Source organism: Brassica napus, chromosome C3, assembly GCF_020379485.1.
Source record: "Brassica napus cultivar Da-Ae chromosome C3, Da-Ae, whole genome shotgun sequence".
In the NCBI taxonomy this organism is placed as follows: domain Eukaryota; kingdom Viridiplantae; phylum Streptophyta; class Magnoliopsida; order Brassicales; family Brassicaceae; genus Brassica; species Brassica napus.
This window is the reverse complement of record NC_063446.1, coordinates 8,575,406-8,598,598: the sequence shown is the minus strand read 5'-3', so window position 1 is coordinate 8,598,598 and position 23,193 is coordinate 8,575,406. Positions and strand designations below refer to the sequence as shown.

Genomic DNA, 23,193 nt, shown 5'->3' with positions numbered 1-23,193 from the left:
TTAATAATATATCTTACTAATATATTTTAATGAGAAGAACAAGAAGTAAATCTTTATGAATTGAATTACACCATCTTATCATTGTTTTCAGAGTTTGTATTAACTAAACTGATTCTTTTTTTTGTTAAATTATTGATATGTGGATCTCTCTCTTTTTTTTTTCTCTTTCAAATTTGAAGATGTTTATGAAGTAATATTTTCTTCATTAATATTGATGAAAATAAATTAAATGATCTTTTTAATTATTCTATTTTTTAGTTCTTTAATAATAATATTAATATCTTACTATATTTTTATGAGAAAAACAAGAAGTATATCTTTATGAATTGAATTACAAGTTACAACATATATAACATTATGACAAAGTCAATGTTTTCAGATTTGTATATTAACTAAATTGATTTTTCTTTTTGTTAAATTATTGACATGTGAATCTCTCTTTTTTTTTCAAAAAGATATTTCTGAAGTACTATTTTCTTCTACAAATTTTATGAAAATAAATTGAATTATTTTTAATTAATCAATTTTCATTTCTTTTGTTTTTTTTTCTATAAAAGATTTGTTTGTTCATTTTTCCTACCAAAGTCACAATGTTATTTCCAACACTGACATAGATTAGTTAGTTATAATATTCTTTGTTTATTTAAATTAAACTTCTTTTAGAAATCATCTTTCCTTGCAACTTTTGAGGTTTTATAGCACATTATTATTCTTCTGTGATATTTAGTTTTCCAACTACCATCACAATCACAAAGATGGACTCTTACTCAACAACCGGTCCCCCCCCCCCCCCCCCCCCCTTACTTCTAAATGTTTGAATGGGACGTGGAACAAAATTGGTTCACATTCCAAAAACATGGATTACCCACCTAACATCTGCCATTCAAATTTTCTTAGTGGTACGTGCAATTCAACCACAAATAATAACTTTCCAGTTGAATCATTAAACGTATTCATATTATATGCTTGAAGTACGTCAATGAGATGGCGGACTGAAAGAGAGATCATGTCCAAGCGATTCTTTTCAAAAGTAGGACACAGTAGAGAAACCAGACTAAGAATAATATTGTAAGAAGAGAATATGATGGTAGACTTATAATCTCTACAACCTTAGAGGTTTACCAACTGATTCTTGTTAAAATAACCTCCTAATTAATATCTCCATATTATATCTGTCATGATTAGTAATGGATTCACTTAAAGACCAATAGTTTGGAGCGCTATGAAGACACATGGGCGAGAATGGCGTTGGTAGAAGCTGTAGAGATCGAAGACAATTTCAATTGGTAGAAGAAATTAAACTACTGTCTCTTTGTCTGTGTGATATGTCCTTAATTATTGTCTTAACTCCTTATGTTCAATAGCTTAAGAGCTACAAACTAATTTTAGCTGGAGCAGTCAATTGGGTGGATCATAATTTTTTTATAAAATAAAACAAATCAGATTCGTATAAAACAATGTGTGGCAAAATAAAATCTAATAACCATTAAAATATACATTACAAGTCACTAGAGCTTTAGGTAACAACTATAGAAACAATGACTACTGAGTTCGAACTTATGTTGACACCTTCCAACCAAACTAAGACTCATTAACCACTTACAAAGGTTTGGTTAGTAGTTTGGATAAGCAATATGAGTTGTGGGAAATGATAACTTTTCAATAAAAACTTCTTAATTGCTACTATAACTTTAAATAGGCCTAGTCCTTTAAATGGGCCAAGTATTATAATTGGGCCGTGTCCTTTAAGCAATATGAGTTGTGGGAAATGAAAACTTATGTATCGGAGCTGCTTGAATTGAATCTCAGGTAGGATCGTGATCGGAGAGAGAGAGAGAGAGTCTGAAAATTCCAGTGCGAATCGGGAATGTCAAGGGTTTCGAGAAAATGGATGGCGGAGGTATAACAATAAGATACAAGGGAGTCACTGTACACACTCCCAAGACGTGGCACGATCTTTATGTGGTACATTTCTCTTCTTGATTCAGCTTAGATCTTTACTCCTCCATAGAAGCTAGATCTTACCTTTAGATTATCGGTTAGTTGATCATCCCGACGAATCTGTATCTAGAATCCGATTGATTTGTCTGTTTCAGGTTTTGGATTGAAAATTCTGGACAATGGATACGTCTTAATTAGTATCATCGAGGCAATCAAGCAGCTGTTAATGTGAAAATTAGGTTATGTCTCCGGTCAGAACCAATGTTGAGTTCATTTAAATATTTTTTTTTGCCTGTAGTCTGATCGAATCATTAAAGTTCTTATGCGGAGTTCGGTTATCAATAAAGATTGAAAAAAACTTATCAAATGCTCGTGATTGTGGTGAACAAAAATAAAAATAAAATGCTCGTGACGCGGAGTTCGGTTATCAACCAAATATATAGAATTACTATAGATTTCAGTTAAATAAACAAATAAGTTGGAACGATTTCTTACTATTCAATCGTTCCAACTTCGTCTTAAACCGAGAGTGCATGTAATGCGGATCTCTCTCTTCTACAATCGTATCTCATTTTGTCATTGAGTTTTCTTTGTATAGCTTTAATTCATTGTCCAAAAAACTGCTTTGATGTTTTTTTTTTTTTTAGATGGTTCATGAATACAGCTGAATCTTCAATTTTTGATTATAGATCTGAAGTTATCCATCTTTCTTTTCTTTTCCTATTGTAAGCTTCGTTTGCATCACTGCTTCAGTTTGCATAATACACAAAGTGAGTAGTGTTTAATGCTTCTATTTACACGAATCAGTTAACTTCTCAGTCGGGTCTTTCCCCGAGAGATTCCACGTGTTGTCTTTGTTTTCCTGATCAGAAACGCAAGCCTAAGCTCTACCTGATGCACGCCGCTTCCAAGGAGCTGAAAATTCGTGCTACTTCCAGCGTTTCTGAACTTCAAAGGTGATAACTTTATTTGTCTTAACTAGAAAAAAAAAAAAAAAAAAGACTTTTAATGAGTGTTTTCCTCTGTTCTGTCCAGGTCTACTCCAAGTAGCGATGTTAACATGACGGCAGAGTTTGAGTTGGAGTTGCAAGAGTTGTTCAATGATGTCAAATCCATGGTTAAGATTGGGGTGAGAGTGACGCAATGGACCTTCTCCGACCTAATTACGTTGCTGTCAAAGAAGAGATCGATTCGGGCTTGAAAGGTGTCGAACAAGGTGCTCTTCTGGACATAATTGCCTTAGGTTATATGGCTGAGACTTAAACCTCTTCCTGCATTGCTTGATATGGTGAGTCTAGAGTCAAGACATAACATTCTTCTTTTAACTGGATTGTGTTGTCTGAAACATAAGTTGACAAATGCAGATAAATAAGATTGTTGATAAGTTAAGGGACAACAAAGACGAGGTAGTTCTTGTTATCTTCTAGTTTTCTTCTATCAGTTTTGGAGGGACTAAGAAGTTTTTTTTTTTGCTCACAATTTGCAGATTGACATGTCAATTCTTGTTGCTACTCGCTGGATAGTACCCGCTGATGCTGCAGCTAGTGGTAATAAACCCAACTTTTCTGAAGATCTATAATTTGATAAAACAGGATTCTTCTTTCCCAAGTTAGGTGTTAGACTTTTCTTGTTTTCGATTTTATTTTATACCCGTTGATGGTTTTTGTTAGTTATAGTGCTACTAAGCATATGGAGAATCCGGCAGAGGAATGCGTAGGAGGAGAAGAGCATATGGGTCGAATCGTTTAGCCTAGCATATAGCCGTGTCTAGGATCAGTCGATTTTGCGTGGTAGAGCTTCAGCTACCCTACCCGTTAGCTTTTTTTTTACTGTCATTTACACGACCACTGAAATGTAATTTCACTTTTACATTTCTAGTAGGGCTGGGAATTTTGTTTCAAGATATCAGTTTTCGTAAACCTCATTTTATGAATAGAAAAATAAGTTTTGAGAAATAAAAAAGGAACTTACAAAATGAATAAGAAAACCTATTTTATTTATAATGCATCCTATATACTAGCCCAAATCTTCTATATATTATTTGAGGATCTTTTCAAAAGTTGTAATTTCTAACTTTGTATTAATTACACTAGGTTAAGATCCGCGCTTTGCGCGGAATGAATATTATATATAAATTATTTTTAGGTATTATATATTTTTTACATCTTACGAAATAATAAATATATATTGAATAATTAAAAATTTAGTAACTATTACGTATATAATTAGACTGGTACAAATACTTAAATAAACTTTATTAATCAAGACAAAAACTTTTTTCTATTTTATATGTTATAAAATTAAGTTTACATGATATTAACATAGATATATATATATATATATATAAATATATATATTACATTTTTAATATTGACATCTGTTAAAATATATTTTATACTCATATTTTTTTTGGTCGTTTATTTTTGTTATAACAAAAATTTTAAATCAATGATAAAAATAAAAAAATTGTGAGATTTTTAATAGTTTTAGTAATTTATAATTTCAAAAACATTCAATGCAAAGTTTAAAATCTAAATATTAAGTTGTCAACAATTGTTCAAAAGGTTTATCAAAAAAATTCAAAGCAAATTCAAAACTAAAATACTTATGTATTTTATATGGTATATAATTTTTTTTAAAAATATTAATATTAATATACATATATATATAATATTTATTAAATGAGACTTCATACTTATGTAATTTCGTAATTATTTGTATCTTGTTATAACATAAATTTTAAACCATGGATCACAAAAATTTCAATGTGAGATTTTTAACAAATTTAGTTATTTATATTCGTTTTTAAAAATTTAAAATATAACATATATGCTGAAAAAAATATATATATATATAACATATATGAAAAAATCTAAATTTTTATTATATAGTTAATGTGGTTGTTTCATTTATTTTAATAAGTTGAAATTTTAAAAAATGATAGAGAAAAGACTAATTTTTAGGGATTTTTATCAAATCTTTATCATTTAAAATCATTAATTGTCATATATATTTTAGCTACATTAGGTAATTGCTGATTTTTATTTAAGAAAAAACATTTATGATTAATTTTTTTTTTTTGGTATAACCAAAATTTCCTTTTTAGTTTACTTCAATTAACCTTATTGTAAAATATATTAAAAAACATATTATTGCAACGCAGGATATTCGAACACTGAACAGGCCACTAATTATTATAAGCACTTAACCTTAAAAACACCAATAATATTATGACTAAGTTGCCGAATAAATATTTGTAAATATGTCTGTTGGAAGCGACTGCTTGATTGGCTTGGCCCAAGGGCCCCGGCTATGCCTGTATCAAGAATTGGATTAAATACCGGTTATGTTATTATAAACCGGTTCACTAGATATTTATACAAGTACTGTACAAATGTTCGTTCATCTCTTAAGATGAAGTTTGTTACATTCATCTCATCGTGATCCTCCGTTACTGGAGGTGAAATTTTGAATCCCTAAGATTGTTCGTTTCTGCAATTTATCTGGAATCATGATATTGCGCTAGATCTTTGATAGTTGTAGATACCTGCTAGCTTAGTTATAGTAGTCTGGCTTGAGTTAGATTATTACTGATCTGTTGCAGAATGTTGAATATAATTGAGTTTCCAATTTTATAAGCATTCATATAGTTAGTTATATTAGTAATGTTGATTTGTATTAAGTTAGTTACAGATCAATTTAGAGAAGAGTTGTGTCTCTCTAAACATAAAGTCCTGTCTTTCAAACCTAAAGTCGTGTGTTTGTTGTTATTCTATTTAACTTTGTTGCCGTAATGTAAAAACTACAATTCCTTTTGCATATTCAATAAAATAAGTTGTGTAAATACTCTGTTTTCTTTCATAGAAACACTTTCATATTGATTTGTGATGTTGATAATCAGAAGGTTGAAATATTGATAATCTCTGGCATTGAGGAGAAAGCTATACTAGATTTTAACTAAATCAATTATTTTTCATCCAATAACATGATTATTTATAGTTGAGACAATCCCATCCCAATACAATTATTTATTTTAGTACTAATTACTTGTCAATTTCCCCATTTTTAAATGTAGATGCTTGGTTTGTGGTTAAGGAAGATCTCCGCAGAGTCATAATCCTCCTCCGTCTGAATCTGATACTCGTTGAAGGTTTCCATGCGAGGGTCGTAGTAGAGTAACATCTGAAAACCAGTCTCGAGCTTCTTCTTTGCGAAGACCAATTCACCAGACGGTATGGTTCCTTCAAAGGAATACGAGCCAGTGACCTTCTCGCTCCAACCCTTAACCTCTACCTCTCTCTCCCCCCAGAGTCCAGAATCCTTGTCCTTTACACAGATCTTAAACTTTCCCGTAGTAGCTAACTCATGCGCAGAATCGGAAACTAAACATGGTTGGCCATTGTAACTTCTCAGTTTGGTGATACCAAGCTTAAGTAGGAAAGCCGTAGGCAGCTCCGTAATCAAGATCGACTCTGTAGTCAAATTCACAGTAACTGCAAGACATGTCTTGTTATGCACCGCACCCAGGTACACGTTACCTTCAATGGAGAGCGAGTTGGTGATTGGCGTGTAGGGACGAGGACAGTCGATCTGACGCCATATGACCTCTCCGGGTTGAACGGTGAATATCTCATGGCGCCAAGGTAAATTGTGGTCACCGGCCTCTGTCTTTATGACTTTAAAAGCCTTGGACTGTTCGTCAAATCCAAATAAAAAGCCTCGGTGGTTGAATCTCTTTCGGGTCTGCGGCGGCTCCGGCTCGAACTCGAGCACCGTCAGACATTTTCTGATCGCCGGATTGCAGAGGACGAGGTACCTAATATATGTATATATATATATATACACACACATATAAGACATTAGTCTTCACATTTACACATATATAACAGCATCTCGATATCTTACAGAATTTGTTTATAATAAATTAATCATCATATCAACTAAACTCCTATCTAAAAGTATTAAATGGATTAATTAGTTTCTTTTTAACAGCAATTGCGCGCTAATGTCTATTATTAAAAGAATGGACTTTAAAAAATGTTCTATTAAGTTGAAATATACCTGTCGGAATGCAGGCAGAGGAGGCCTCTTATAGGTCCGGACGTGACGGCGAAATCTGAGTTTGGAAGCGTTGTCACATGGTGAGGATCAGCGATCGGCTGCGGGCGCTCTTGGTTGACGGTATTGAACGACTCGTATTGAGGTTCGCCGTCGTTCCAGACTCTTCGTTGACAGAGCCTCAGAAGAACAAGCATGGGTTGTTTCTTGGACTCTTGGTAATGCGCATGCTGGAGGCTTCTGTCCCCAATCGACCTCTCCCATTCCTTAGAAACCACAATACACCTTGCCAGAGACTTGGGAGGCAATTTTGAACGAATGACATCCTTCAACTCTTCGGGCATCATTGCAAAGTCCGAGTTCTCCATTGTGTTTCTTTTCTATCTCAGATGTTTTTTTTTTGTTTGTTTGATAAGATTATCAGCATGTCAGCCTTCTAATTTATAGATTGCATTTAACAGAAGCTTAATCTACCGTTTAGGTAAGCACGAGGAACTGAGCCACAAGTCTGAGGGCTCGTAGTGTGGAAATGAAAACGTTCTTTGCTTTAGATTCGATTTTGGATTAGAAAGTTAGTTAGCGCAATTTTTACCAAAAAAAGAAGTAGTTAGCGCAGTGTTGGATCAAATTATAAATGCCCCTTGCCTTTATTGAGATGTGAACAAAAATGACATGGGACTCAACAGTCCAAAGAATGTCAAATGAATGAATGAGAGAAGTCCCACATTGGGAACTTGAAGTGAGTTTGAATGTTTGATCAAAATATAAATCATCGTATAAACCGGCTGTTACTTTGGTTCTTGCGGTTTGACTACAATAGTGAATAGAAAATAACAAAAAGAAACCTGGTTCACCTTTCCTCGAAACTGGATCAGTTGAAAATCATGCAAGCACCGGAACCACTATGCCACGGTCGATTCTCGGTATCTCATTACACATAATTATATATAAACTTAATCTAAACGTTTCCGAACAATTTAAACCGGTTGTTACGTTGGTTCTTGCGGTTTGACTACAATAGTGAATAGAAAATAACAAAAAAAAACCTCGTTCACCTTTCCTCGAACCCGGATCAGTTGAAGATAATGAAGCTCCGGAACCACTATGCCACGGTCGATTCCCGTACTACATTACACATAATCATATATAAACCTAATCTAAACGTTTCGGAACAATGTAAATCCGTTGTATTTCAAAAAAAGTTCTATAATATCAAAAATGCGAACATGTAAAAAAATCATTTTGATTTCCATGTTTTCTGCATATTGCCATTAAGGTAGGCTCATTCACAGATAAGCATGCATGTTGATTTTGGTAGGTGCACTAAAATTCTCAAGAGATGAATATGAGCAACACTTGCAAGTGAATCATTTGGCTCCATTTCACTACTCTTTTCACCTTTTGCTTATCCGAGTTTCTCAAAGCCGAATCATTAGTGTCAATTGACTCAATTCTGTTGCTAGTACCATAGACCCTAGCTCGATCAAAAATGATATACCATATATTTATGCTGAACTGGTTTTTGGTATCGATGATGACAAAACAATTTATGCCCTTGACGATGGAAAATTATTAATAAAAAGAGATGGATTTATATTCTATGTGTTATGTGTGTCCATTTTTTAAATATAAAGTTCAAGTTCATATTAATGTTTTTTAGATTCTAATAATGTTTTAATATACGAATTAAAATCGACACAAAGCGGGTTTACTGTTGGTTAAGCCTTTGATTAAAACGTTAACCAATGGATAATCTAATTAACCCGAAATAAGATTAAAACGACCCAATTAGAACTCTAACAACCCGATTAGAAAGAGTAAACTGGCTTTAGTGGATCAATTAACCCAAAATAATATCAAAATCCCTAAAACCCCAATCTCCATATCTCTCTCGCGATTCGACCAAGCTCCATTGAATTCGAAGATTGAGCCGTCCCTAGTCAGGTGGTTCTAGCCGTCAAAACTGAAGGAAAAAGGTGAGTCTGACACTCTTTTTATTTATTGTTTTTGGTTCAGATTGCATACATTAACAATCATGTTCATCATCTTTCTGGGTTTGTCTTTATGGGAAGCGAAATCCCTTTTCTGGTTTTTTAGATTTTAGGGTTCTAAAGGATAAAATTGATTTGGGTTTTTTTAATAGGGTTTCGGTCGGGTTTTAATTGATTTCTAGTTGGATCTTCGTTTTGGATCCGATTGTACTAATATCAACCGATACCAACTGGTTTACTGTCGATTAATCTCACAAACCATTAAAACTAAGCCAAATTTTGATTTGTGTGGAAACGGGTTTTAAACTTTTATAATGAGAGAGAAATTGACTGTTAAATTTAATTTATGCGCAATTTGAACGAAGGTGAAAATTTGTGTCGAACTGTTACTATAGGATAGTTATGGTGTATAAATAAGTCGTCGATCCGAATAAAACAAGAAATTCATTATAAACAATTTAAAATTTGGATTTTTAGTTCATCTACTCAGATTCCGTTAATAGCAATTAGGATTCAGATATGCTGTAATACCTTTCAAGATCTATTTATATATTGTTATATCTCATAGATTCTGATTTAGTTCAGGTTTAATTCACATCTCAAATAGTAAATTTTATGTCCATGCCTAGAAATAGATATGTGATCGGTTAGTCCGGTCTTCAAATTAATATGAATACTTAAAATTTTGCTGAATTGACTTTAAAATTTTAAGATTTAGTTTCAGCTAATTTAGTTTCTCAATTTTGATACCAAATTGGGTTTTATTAAATTTTAGTTATATTCAGATAATGTTTATTATATTCTAATAATTTATATAAGTTCAGTTAGTTTAATTTTCGATTTATATTTTAAGATGTGGTCTATAAAATTGATTTATTGGCATAAATCAGCTTTTCTGGTTAAAAGATACTAAAACAAACCAAATTAGACGACCGGAAAATTGAACTGGTAACTTTGTTAATTTTGAAAACAAAAAGTTAATGGAATCTAAACCTTAATCGAAATTAAAAATGTTGGCTTGGTTTGACATGTTTGACTCGGCTTTCACACCGTTTTCACTTTTCAGACTTTCAATATTAAACTAAAGAACGACGTGCGTTTATTTATTTAAAACAGCACAAATACATGATTAACGTAGACCGACTTTTAATGAAAGTAACGTCGACAGGCTTCTATAGGATAAAGATTTATTTGGCAACATAGCCACGTAGAGATCAAATCTCTGAGACGTGGCGGGACGGGACGGACACATCGCACGTGTCAGTATCCTACAGAAGTGAAGAGCCACTAGCCAAAGAGAGATGGTTCGGCCATATGTCATCTTCCTCTCTCTCAAGTCCCTCTATTTAAAACCTTTTCATGGGTTCTCAGAGACATGCCTGGAAGGAAAAACAAATACACAGAAACGGATAGAAAGATTTTGGTTGATTAAAAAAGAAACAGCTTTGAAAAATGGATATGCAGTCGCAGATGACACGTCCTTATGGTCATGATCAAGCAGAGGATCCAATCAGAATCCACCATCCAGGTAACACAAAACGATAACCACATTAAACCAGCAAAAAATTTACTAAACCAAACCGATCAATATCATGTTCTCTTCCGTTAACAGAGGAAGAAGAGCATCATGATAAGGGAGCAACTAAAGTGTTACAGAAAGTGAAAGAAAAAGCTAAGAAGATCAAGAACACTCTTACTAAACATGGTCATGAGCATGAGCATGATGCGGACGAAGAAGACTACGAATATGACGAGCCAGATCCAGAAGTGCACGGCGCACCAGGTAATATCCTTTTGATTAGTAAAGCTGTTATGTTTTTGTGACATTAACAGTTTCGATCTATTTCATATCTGTATGGCACAGTGTATGAGTCATTTGCCGTCAGAGGAGGCGTCACGGGTCACCCTGAGTCTCTGAGTCATCCCGGAGAAACTAATCTTCCGGCACCGGAAGAGATTATTCCACCAGGGACAAAGGTTTTTCCTGTCGTCACAACCGATTACACCAAACCCATTGAACCTGAGCCAATACAAGATATCTCTTATGAACACGTCGCACCGTCTCATCCTTATATCTCGGAGAAGGGAGAGAGAAGAGATGCACCATCTCATCCTCTCAGAGTGTTCGACATGTCGGAGAGAGAAGAGAGCAGAGAGTATCATCAGATGCCGATGCACACTCCCGCCTCTCTCCTCTCTTCAACGGAGGACGTGACGAGGACGTTTTCTCCCGGTGACGACGAAGATCTCGGCGGTCAACGGAGAGTCAACATCGGCAGACCTAGAGGGTTGGAGGAAGATCCGGGCGCTCCAGGAGGAGAATCTGTATCTAATTATCAGACCAAGGTTACTGATCCCACTCATCAAGGTAAGAACCTTTTATTACGGGACTCAAGATCGTGTTCTTCTAAGGGCTTATGAAAGTGTTTTGTTTTGTTTGTTGTTTAGGAGGTGGAGAAGCTGGAGTACCGGCGATTGTTGAGTCTCTGGGTAAGATGAAAGTGACAGATGAGTCGCCTGTTCATAAATCAGGACGAGAATTTGAAAGAGAGATTCCGACAAGAAGCCATGAGTTTGGTCTGAAGAACGAACACGCAATCGGATTTGGAGGGGAATCTGAAGATGGGATGGGAAAATATTTTCGGACAAGAAGCCATGAGTTTGGTCGGGAGGACGGTTCTGGAGCAGACAAGAACTCGCCGACGGTTTTGGCCAGCGGATCAATCGCTGGGCTGGGGAAAGAGTTTCCGGCGAAGAGCCATGAGTTTGGTGTGAAGGATACGGCCAAGGGATATGGTGAGGAAACAGGACCTGGACTGGAGAAGCATTTGCCGCCGATAAGTGATGATGTGAAAGTAGAGAATGTGTTGGTAAGAGACTTACCGACGGGGACTCATGATCAGTTCTCACCGGACCTCTCTCGTCCGAAAGAGAGACATGACTTCGAGGAGACGCACGAGTCAAAACCCACTACCTACTCAGAGAAGATAGGTTCAGCGACTTCGTTCGTAACCGACAAAGCTGTTGCGGCGAGGAACGCTGTCGCCTCAAAACTCGGTTACTCCGGAGAAAGCGGACAAGAGCAGAGTCGCGTTGGAGATGAAAAGGTCAAAGAGACGGGATCAAACGTGGTGACGAAGTTGCCGCTTTCGGGAGGTGGAAGTGGAGCTGAGGAGAAGCAACAAGTGGGAGAAAAAGGTGTGTCGACTAAAGACTACTTGGCGGAGAAGCTGAGACCTGGAGAGGAAGACAAAGCATTATCGGAGGTGATTGCTGAGAAACTTCATCTCGGAGGAGATAAGAAAAGGACAACGGTGAAGGAAGTGGAAGTGACGGTGGAGAAGATCCCTACCGACCAGATATTGGAGGGAAGAGAACAAGGCGTGTCCTTCACAGACGAAGGAAAAGCAGTAGGAGGAGGAGGAGGAATGGTGGGGAAGGTTAAAGGAGCTGTCACTTCTTGGCTAGGTGGTACAACAGAGCACGTGAAGCCGAAATCTTCAGATTCCGTTGAGGACGAGTCTTCACAGTCACTTGGCTCCACCGTTGGTATCATTTTTATTTGTTTAATTAAGGACTTTGGTGTAATTATTATTTATGGTTTGCTTATGTCTTTGTTGCAATGGTAGGGACTACGGGGTAGGTTTTCGGATTCCGGTGGAACTCTGCCGGGGCAGAGGGGACTTCAAGCTTCTGGAAACTGAGATTGATGTTTTGCTTTTGAATGTTTAATGTATGTTGTTGGTTGATGGCTCTGTCTGTGGTTTTCATGTATTTTGATGCAATCCTTGTTTTGTGTAAAAATAAAATAAAAATGGAAATATTTGCTTGCAATCTAATGGCTATAGAACATTGTACTTCAAATCCAAGGACAATTTAAAGAAGGGTGTTAGCATAAATAGTACTCTTTAGTTTGTCACAAAACTAGTATTCAAACAAATAAGATAGCTTTTCTTTCATAATAGCATTTACCAATCAACAAAAACACTAAATCAATCTACACATTTAATCTCATAAATAGTGCTATCTAGTTTGTCATAAAACTAGTATTCAAAAAAAGAAGAATTTTTTTCATAATAGCTGAAGAACTGATAATCAGATGAACAACCCAAATCGATCTTCCGGTTTAGCCGTTTGGACACATTCAATATCTTCTCATAATGCTAAACATTTTTTTGGAGGACAACTCTTGCCATCGGAAACATGGGAGACCATAGAGCAGACAATGCGCTCTAGCTCAACTTTCTAATTTTCTTTATCCTACTTTACATTTAAGTTCTTTTATTGATTAATAAGTTTTACATTCCAGTAGAGATTCATGCACATAAACTGAAACGATCCATGAAATTTATATCATGAAATACTAGCTGTTTAAAAGCAATGATGATACAAGACTCTCTGCAAAATAATAAGAAGTATATGAAATATCATCTTTATTTATTATTAATATTTTATTTCGTTATTTTACCAATGGACCTTTTATTTTCCTTTACCATTAACAGATAAATTAAATATCACTAGATCTTAGTAACACTCACTTTGAGACCATCTTGCATGCGAAGAAGAACAGAAGAAACTGGTTTGGGTTTGTGCCCTTCAATGACCTTAAAGTCATACTTTCGTATGATTTCCACAGCCACTGTCTTTATCTGCAAGAACGTTAACTTCTTGCCCAAGCAAGTTCTTGGACCAGAGCTAAACGCCAAGAACTTATATGAAGGCTCATGTCTCAACGTTCCACTGTCTGTGATCCATCTCTCTGGTCTGAACTCTTCTGCGTCATCTCCCCAAACGGATTTCATCCTTCCCAATGCATAAATACTGATTACTATCTTCCAGTTCTCATCGACTCTATGCCCGCTTGGAAGCACGTCTGGCTTCGCCGGTGACTTGTGGTTAAATAGGACTGGTGGGTATAGCCTTAGCGCCTCACACACGGCGCCTTCTAGATACACAAGCTTGTGTAACTCTGTTGGGTCAAACTTTGGCATCTTCTTGTTGATCTCGTCTCGGATCTTGGCCATTGCTTCAGGGTTCTTGGAGAGAAGCCAGAAAAACCAAGTGAGAGCTGAGCTTACGGTGTCTCTTCCCGCTAATAGAAACCCCAAAATAATGTCTCTCATGAACTTATCATCGCCCGGTTTCAAGAGTTTATATTTCTCCGTGTTTATGGTCATGTAATACGTTAAAACGTCCATGGCATCTCCTTTCTCATGATTTTTTTATCTCTTCGCGTTTAGCCGATATGATCTTCCCTAACCATTGATCGAAAACCTCAATACCGCTTCTCATCTTCTTCTCTATTCCTATACCGATCCAGTGTTGGAGCCTCCACAAGAAAGCCGGCTTGAAATGTCTATAGAAAATCCCATCTGAAACTCCTTCCACGGCGGCGCCCCACTCAACCTTGGGCATTTCAGTGGAGAGATACCTTGGATCATACCCAGTCATCAAAATCGAAGATGTGTCGAACAAGAATCTCTGGAACAAATCTTGCAAGTCGACAAGGATGTTTTTCTCAGAAGCGTTTTCAAGAATTGGAACAAGGCCTTGTCTTAATTTGCTTACGCTTGTGCTCACCGAGAAACTTCTAAAATCTTGATGGCTAAAAATGGCATGAGACGAGTTTCTCATTTCCTCCCACAAACCTGAGTCGACGTTGAATATCCCATCTCCCAAGAATTCAAAAATCTTCTGAAACTCCTCACCTTTGGGGTAATTAACGAAATGTGAACTTAGAATGTAGTGGACATTCACTGGATCAACAGTAACCAATATGTCCGTTCCACTACCCCATGGTCCTTTTAAACGAAACGTCATATTGGCCGCCTCAAGAACCTGGGTGAGCCAGTCGTGGATACGATGAATTTGGAGGAGCAGACCCGGAAGCATCCCAAGGACTGGCCAGTTTGTGGGGAAAGGCGTTTGAGTTCTCATGTGGAGGAAAAGACAATACAAGACGAGGAAGAAAATGAATGCTATGATGATGTCAAGTAAGCCAATGATCATCGCCATAGTACACAAAAGGGGTTGTTTTCTTGGCCTATAAAACTGATGGTTCTTTTTTTCATATGAGTGTGACATCCAAGAACAACTCGTTTGCGGTATATAATATTTGAAATGACTTAAACCAATTGTATTTAATTATTTTTGTAAGAATCGTATTATCAAAGTTTGACAATTGTACATTATTAAGTAGTTATAAAGTTTTGTCATAAATCACTTATAGTGTAAGTTTCAAAAAGAAATTACTTCTAAGTTCTAACCTATGAATCAAAAATTTATTGTTGATATTATATAATTTTATAGATTCATACATCTAAAATTAAAATCAAAAACAAAATAATTTAGAATGGCATACTAAAAACTATATATATTTAAATGAATAATCTTAATATAATTGGGGTTAATTAATAAAATAAATTTGGTTTATTATCATATATACTTAATGGGATTACGTCATGTGTGTTGGACCCGAATATGACCCTCAGGTGAGGTACCGATAAGCGTGAGCTAGCATGTGAGTTGCGATAAGCCCATCATAACAAAGGGAGCTGAAAGCCGAGCTGACGACTGGACCTGAGAGACATCATAGCAGAGGTCACGACAGAAAGTGAGCTAACACCTTAAGAGACTCGGTCAAGAGGAGCCTAAAGCGAGTTCCGTAATTGAAGCCGAATATCTCGGAGAACAGTTGAAGGGTTGCCAACGAAACCTAGACTATATAAAGACGGAGAAGATAAAAGACAAGCCATCTTTTTTCCATATATCAACTTTTGTACTAGATTAAAAGCATTACGTATTCTTTAGTAATCATCTCAAGATACATTCCTTTGTATTCATCATCTTTCAACTCATCAATAAAATCATATTCATTCTTCAAGTTTATTTACGGGATTCAGCCCACGATTCTCATTCATCTCTCTTGACCTAACCTAAATCTAAGAAGTGAAACCTTGTCTCTCACAATTGGCGCCGTCTGTGGGGACAAATAATCGAATCCCTTTCTCTAAAGCTTAAAGGATGAATCCATTAGACGGAACGAATCCATCTAACCCCGATCAATCGAACCAGAGCAATAGCTCACCGAATCGCACTGCTCCGGGGGCAAATAACCCGAGAGCCTCCGGAGGGACCAACTCTGGGTCCTCAGCCCTCAATAACCCATCGCATCAATCCGCTCCGAACCAAACGGAAGATCAGCTTTCTGAGATCCGTCGGATGATGCTCCAGTTAGTGGACAAAGCTCAAGAGACCGAGCGAACGGTGCAACAGTTAGCCGAACGGCAGCAACAGTTCGAAGAGATAACCAGATCTCAATCCGCAACGACCCAACCGTCCGTCCACCAGGGAAGAGGAGTCACTTTCCATGAACGGTTAGCTGACCCTTCCTTCCCTAGAGAGCGCCTGAACTTCTCCCCTGATAGCCCAGGTGCAGAAGGGCAGGAACCTGCTTTCCAAACGCCTCGCGCTAGGACAGCTCCTGCGTTTACCCCTCCTATCACCAGCACCATGGGGAGCAATGTAGCTACAACTAGCTCCATGCCTGATCGAAACACCGGTGGGAGCACCCGTTTGCCTCCACCGCCACCTCCTTCCGGGTCTGGAGCAGGAACCAACATACCGTCCGGGGCCAGAACATCAGCTTCAGTGTTTCAAGCTAGGGTTTCAACCCCAAGCACAGACGAATACCAAAGGACGGATGCTGATCCTGCAGCTCTCCGCACTAACCTCGCTCGGAGCCTAAGGACCAATGAGCGACCTATTTCGCCAGCTAGCTGGGAAGACGACCGAGCTCGGTCTCACCAGGAACCTGCTCGCCGAGTATCTGATAATGACCCAAATGTCCTTCCCTTCGAGGGACCTGACGCAATTCGCAGGTACATGGAGCGAACCCACGCAGCTCTCCAGAAATTGGGAGCTCAAGTTCACAAGGTAACGAGCTCAGCTCCCGAAATCGAGAGCTTAATTGAGGAGACTCGTGGAACTCCGTTCACCGATAGAATTGCCAACTCTTACATAAGAGATACTCGAAAAATTAAGATTCCTGAATACGATGGGAACGCAGACCCAAAGGCCTATTTAAGAGCCTTCCGATTAGCTATCGTTAAAGCTCACTTCACAAAGGAAGAGTGTGATGCAGGATATTGCAGAACATTTGCCGAAAACCTGATCGGAACAGCTCTCGAATGGTTCTCCAGCCTCGAGCCGAACTCTATAGACAGTTTCGATCAATTGGCTAACGCCTTTATGAAGCAATATTCAACTCACATCCTGAAACAAGCGTCTGAGGCTGACCTCTGGAAGATCAGACAAGGACTGGGAGACTCACTGCGAGTCTACATCGAAAAGTTCAGAGCAGTAAGAACTAAACTCTCGAATCCCAACGATCAGGTAGCCATTGAGGCTCTTAGGAGAGGTCTCTGGTATAAATCAGGTTTCTTCTCGGAGCTAACGCTAAATCCCCCTCCAACTATCGACGACGCCCTCCATAAGGCCTCTAGATACATTACCTTGGAGGAGGAAATGGCAGCATTAGATAAGCTCCACAGAAAACCCCAGAGTCACCCGAAAGGCGAAGCCTCCGATGGAAAGGGACCTCACAAAAGAGGTAGCTCCCGAAATAATCAGACCCAGGGAGAACATTCTTACGTAGTCGAGGAAGACAAGGAAGAAAAACCTGTCGCCGCGACAGCTAAAGCCCCCTGGTCCAAAGGTTATGACGAGAGCAAACATTGCTCTTACCACGATCGAAAGGGACATTCAACCGAAGAATGTTGGGACCTCCAACGACAACTGGCTGCTAAATTCGCAGCCGGAGAAATAAAAGATGTGGACCTCAAAAAGCCACAACCTTATCAGAAGAGAGGTCCCAGAGATAGCTCTCCAAAACGCGAGAGGTCACCTGAAAAAGAAACAGACTCACCACCCCCAGCTCCCAAAAAGAGAGTCGATATGATCCTTGGAAAGTTTCCACAAGGAAAAAGCCTACAAATCGAGGCCCTCTTGAGTAAACCACCTCCCCAATCGAGCCCTGGCTCAAGGATCGATTACATCCTTGGAGGGTCCGATGTGTGTCAAGACTCCGTTAACTCTATTAAAAGTCACGTACGGAAAGCTGTGTCAAACACTCAGTCCAAACCGACCAAGCCTGAGTCTAACACTAAGATCTCTTTCTGGGAGAGTGAGACATTAGACCTCGATAGACCTCATGACGATGCCCTTGTCATAACATTAAATATAGCAGGGTACGAGGTACCTAAGCTCATGATCGACACCGGAAGCTCCGTCGATCTTATTTTCTACAACGCACTAAAGGGAATGGAAATAGACGACTACGAAATTGTCGACCAGAAATCCAACCTCGTAGGTTTCTCAGGTGAAACAGCCACCTCATTGGGAACAATTAAGCTCCCAATTATAGCTGGCGGAGTCATGAAAATGACCAACTTCATAGTTGTCGACAAACCATCCCCTTTCCACGCAATCCTCGGAAGGCCTTGGATTCATAAGATGAAAGCAGTAGCTTCAACTTATCACCAATGCGTGAAATTTCCAACAACCAACGGAATAGCTACCATACACGGTAGCCAAAAGATTTCAAGGATCTGTTACCTGGGAGGATTCGAGATCATAAAAGAATCCCCCCAATAGCAATTACAGATCCAGGAGAGTCGCGAAATGCAACGAAATATCCGAGGTCCCCCTAAGAACCTCACCGAAAAAGTTAGCATCGACGACTCAAATCCTGAGAAACAGGTGAGCATCGGATCCGAGCTACCTCTCGAAACCAAAAAGGAGCTCGTCGAATTCCTAAAACAGAATATCAAAACCTTTGCATGGACCACCAGCGACATGAAAGGCATAGATGCAAATGTCACCACTCATAAGCTCAATGTAGACCCTACTTTTAAACCGATCAAACAGAAACGTCGTAAGCTAGGTCTAGAAAAAGCCCAAGCTGTCAACGACGAGGTCGATCGACTAACAAAGGCCGGGTCCATCCGAGAGGTACAATACCCCGATTGGCTAGCTAACCCAGTGGTAGTAAAAAAGAAGAATGGGAAATGGAGAATCTGTGTAGACTTCACCGATTTAAACAAAGCCTGTCCTAAGGACAGCTTCCCGTTACCTCATATCGATCGTTTGGTCGAAGCAACGGCTGGACACCAGCTCTTGTCCTTTATGGATGCCTTTTCAGGATATAACCAGATTATGATGGATCCTGAGGATCAAGAGAAAACCGCATTCATAACTGAACGAGGAACCTATTGTTACAAGGTCATGCCGTTTGGTTTGAAAAACGCGGGAGCTACCTATCAAAGGTTAGTAAATAAAATGTTCGCTGGACAACTCGGAAAAACCATGGAAGTCTACATCGACGACATGTTAGTCAAATCCTCAAAGGGGGAGGACCACATCTCCCATCTAAGAGAATGTTTCGAAATCCTCAACAAATACGACATGAAGCTAAACCCAGCTAAGTGTACCTTCGGAGTACCTTCCGGCGAATTCCTAGGTTACCTCGTAACCGAAAGAGGCATCGAAGCCAACCCGAAACAAATAGCGACATTCCTGGAAATGCCATCACCTAAAACGACCAGAGAGGTACAAAGATTGACCGGACGGATCGCAGCACTAAATCGATTCATCTCCAGGTCCACCGATAAATGCCTTCCATTCTATAAACTTCTGAAAAATAATAAGAAGTTCTTATGGGATGAAAAGTGCGAAGAAGCCTTCAAACAGCTGAAGGCTTACCTCTCGGAACCTCCGATACTATCCAAACCTGTAGTAGGAGAACCACTGTACCTGTACCTCGCCGTGTCGGCAGCTGCAGTCAGCGGAGTGCTAGTACGAGAGGAACAAAACGAACAGAGACCTGTCTATTATACTAGCAAAAGCTTAATAGACGCCGAGACGAGATATCCCACCATGGAAAAACTAGCCCTAGCAGTCGTGACAGCTGCCAGGAAGCTGCGACCTTATTTCCAATCGCACTCGATCATCGTAATGACCTCACAACCATTACGGACGATTCTGCATAGCCCTAGCCAATCCGGACGATTAGCCAAATGGGCTATAGAGCTCAGCGAGTACGACATCGAGTACAGACCCCGAGCAGCAGCAAAAGCTCAGGTCCTCGCCGATTTCGTTATTGAGCTAGCATCCGAACATCTAGACCAGGAAACAGAGGTTCCGAAATGGAGCCTATACGTGGACGGAGCCTCGTCAAGGCAAGGCTCCGGTGTCGGTTTAAGACTAACCTCCTCAGCCGGAGAAACCATCGAACAATCCTATAGACTTGGATTTAACGCTTCCAACAACGAGGCCGAGTACGAAGCACTAATCGCTGGATTAAAGCTCGCCCTGAGCCTCGGAATTCGGGAGCTAAACGCCTACAGCGACTCGCAGCTGGTAGCTAGCCAGTTTCACGGGGAATACGAAACAAGGGACGAAAGAATGGGGGCATACCTCGAGGTCGTCCTAAACCTCACAAAGCAGTTTGACAAGTTCGAGCTAACGAGGATCCCACGAGGGGAGAACTCCTCAGCAGACGCGCTCGCCGCATTAGCTTCCACATCCGACCCTCTCGTAAAACGAATTATACCCGTGGAAGGAATCGAGAAGCCAAGTATCGACATAGCTACCAAGGCTGAGATGGATAGCAAACCAAAGGAAAAAATAGAGGATAACAGCCTCCCGACGGTAGCTACCCAAGTTTTCACGACATTCTGGTTCCCGAAAACTAGAACACGCAGCTTTAGAAAGCACACCTCCAGGAAAGCAACCCAGAACCCGGAAAACAACGACAAAAGTGAAGGTACTCACCGAAGTTCAGACTCCCTAGAGCCTAACTCTACGAGTACCTCCGGGGGCACCATCCAGACCTCGGAGCCACTTGTCTATAAAGTCCAAACAAGAAGCCGCACCGCTCTTAAAAACGCATCTAGGAACGCTACACAAACCACAGGGGATAACGAGGAAATTGGAGATATTCCTCAGAACCCAGAACCTACTCCAACGAATATCTCCGGGGGCACCACGGCACCAGGTCCCGAACAGGAATCTCCCTCCTCTCTTCACAACAAAGTTGTAGGGAGAGAAGACTGGAGAATACCGATCATGGATTACATCCTAGAGGGAAAAATTCCACCCAACAAGTGGGAGGCTCGAAAACTCAAAGCTTTAGCAGCAAGATACTGTATAATCGAGTCAGCCCTCCACAAACGAAGTGTCTCCGGACCTTACCTAAAATGCGTTCACGGCCTAGTAGCTATGAAACTCATGAAGGAAATGCACGACGGTTCCTGTGGAAACCATTCCGGAGGCAGAGCCTTAGCCATCCGAATAAAAAGACAAGGCTACTTCTGGCCTACCATTATCGCAGATTGTGAGGTCTACTCCTCATCGTGCGACAAATGCCAAAGGCATGCACCGATCATACACCAACCAGCGGAAAAGCTGTCTAACATATCAGCTCCCTACCCATTCATGAGGTGGTCTATGGACATTATAGGTCCATTAGTACCTTCAGGGAAAGGAAAGAAGTTACTAAACCTCCTGGTCCTAACCGACTACTTCACGAAATGGATTGAAGCTGAAGCTTTCCAACAAATAAACAGATTCGAGGTCGAAGGATTTGTTTGGAAAAACATCGTATGCAGGCATGGCGTCCCATACGAAATCGTAACCGACAATGGAGGACAGTTCATATCCCACGACTTCAAAAGTTTCTGCGATAAATGGAACATCCGCCTCACCTTCTCATCACCTCGGCGACCTCAAGGGAACGGACAGGCGGAGGCTGCCAACAAATCAGTTTTAGCAAACCTCAAGAAACGCCTAGGAGCCCAAAAGGAGCTTTGGTCGGAAAAACTACCCGAAGTACTATGGGCCTGCCGAACCACCCCACGAAAAGCTACAGAGGAAACTCCCTTCTCCTTAGCTTATGGGATGGAAGCTGTCGTCCCAGCAGAAACCACCGCAGGTAGCCTCAGACGGGAGCTCTGCACCTCAAATCCCGCAGCTAATAACCAGCTCCTGATGGATAGCCTCGACTTGATCGAGGAAAGACGAGACCAAGCCTTGCTTCGCATTCAAAATTATCAGCAAGCAATGGCACGACACTACAATTCCAAAGTAAGGCCCCGACAGTTCGCCGTAGGGGACCTAGTGCTTAGGAAAGTGTTCGAAGGAACAAAGGAACCGGGAGCTGGAAAGTTAGGAACCAACTGGGAAGGACCCTACCGAATTATCCACATAGTACGACCCGGAGTTTACAAACTCCAGAAGGTACGAACCGGGGTACCTGAAATCCGATCGTGGAATGCCACGAACCTCAAAAGATACTATCATTAGGTACCTAAAACCCCTGAACTACGTTTGGCTTGATCCCTTGACTGGGTACGTAGGCAACTCCGTCATGAGTGCAGCCCCAACCTCTTCTCACCAACCTCCTCACCTAAGCCAAAGGGGCAGGTGTTACCAAGAACACTTAGCCTAAAAATAGTTACTGTGTAAATAATCTGAATCATGTATTCTCTGATATCTGATATTAATAAAACGATTGATTCAGTTTCATAAACATCAAAGGTCTTAAAACCCTCCAAGAAAATTTAGGTCCCCCTAAATCGGGACCTAAGCTCAACAATCTCGAATACATTCAGGTCCCTGAAAACCTGAACCTAAGGTCTTAAAATCCTTAATACACCCAAAGGTCTTAAAATCCTTAATACACCCAAAGGTCTTAAAATCCTTAACATAAACTAAGGTCTTAAAATCCTTAACAATCAGCAAGGTCCTAAAATCCTTAACAATCAACCAGGTCCTAAAATCCTAATCAAAACCAAAAGGTCTTGAAACCCTTATCAAAATCGAAAGGTCTTAAAATCCTAAAGAATCAGGAAAATCCCGAAATTCCTCAATTCCATCCGTTAAACTTCAAAGGCCTCGAAGTCCTTCGAATTAACTCAGGTCCCTATGAATCTAAATCCAGGTTCCTACGAACCTGAACAACCAGGTCCCAGAACCTTTCGAATCGGACTCAGGTCCCCGAGCTAAAATCAAGAACTTCTCTTTAAGGTTATCACGACCGAATATCCATTAAGCTAAATGCTTATCATAAATTAAGACTAAAGGTCCTAATCCGACTCAACGATGACAGCACACAACTCATCTGAGATTCGCAATCACTATGATT

General features: G+C 39.5%; 2 protein-coding genes, 1 long non-coding RNA gene and 1 pseudogene across 5 annotated transcripts; 3 read left to right on the top strand and 1 right to left on the bottom strand.

Annotated features, from left to right (window-relative positions):
• Positions 1–1,758: 1,758 nt before the first annotated feature.
• LOC106411850 lies at positions 1,759–7,464 on the top strand. Of its 2 annotated transcripts, XR_007321211.1 has the most exons (7): positions 1,759–1,965; positions 2,097–2,897; positions 2,977–3,229; positions 3,306–3,347; positions 3,428–3,488; positions 6,017–6,753; positions 7,017–7,464. It is a non-coding gene; the product is annotated as an uncharacterized LOC106411850 (long non-coding RNA). The 2 variants fall into 2 exon arrangements; XR_001282448.3 differs by lacking the exons at positions 6,017–6,753; positions 7,017–7,464 and adding an exon at positions 3,612–3,865.
• Positions 7,465–10,275: 2,811 nt separating this feature from the next.
• On the top strand, positions 10,276–12,824 carry LOC106392437 (low-temperature-induced 65 kDa protein). 2 transcript variants are annotated; one of them, XM_013833252.3, is made up of 5 exons: positions 10,276–10,518; positions 10,603–10,773; positions 10,855–11,358; positions 11,439–12,535; positions 12,620–12,824. In XM_013833252.3, the coding sequence occupies exons 1-5, from the start codon at positions 10,443–10,445 to the stop codon at positions 12,692–12,694; spliced, it is 1,923 nt and encodes a 640-aa protein (XP_013688706.2). In that variant the 5' UTR covers positions 10,276–10,442; the 3' UTR covers positions 12,695–12,824. The 2 variants fall into 2 exon arrangements, with proteins under 2 accessions (XP_013688706.2, XP_013688707.2); XM_013833253.3 differs by having other exon boundaries at positions 11,439–12,539.
• LOC125584231 lies at positions 12,736–16,439 on the bottom strand (annotated as a pseudogene).
• A 2,232-nt stretch (positions 16,440–18,671) lies between these two features.
• On the top strand, positions 18,672–23,143 carry LOC125584230. The gene has a single exon (XM_048752364.1). The coding sequence runs from the start codon at positions 18,672–18,674 to the stop codon at positions 22,350–22,352; it is 3,681 nt and encodes a 1,226-aa protein (XP_048608321.1). The 3' UTR covers positions 22,353–23,143.
• The last annotated feature ends 50 nt before the right edge of the window (positions 23,144–23,193 follow it).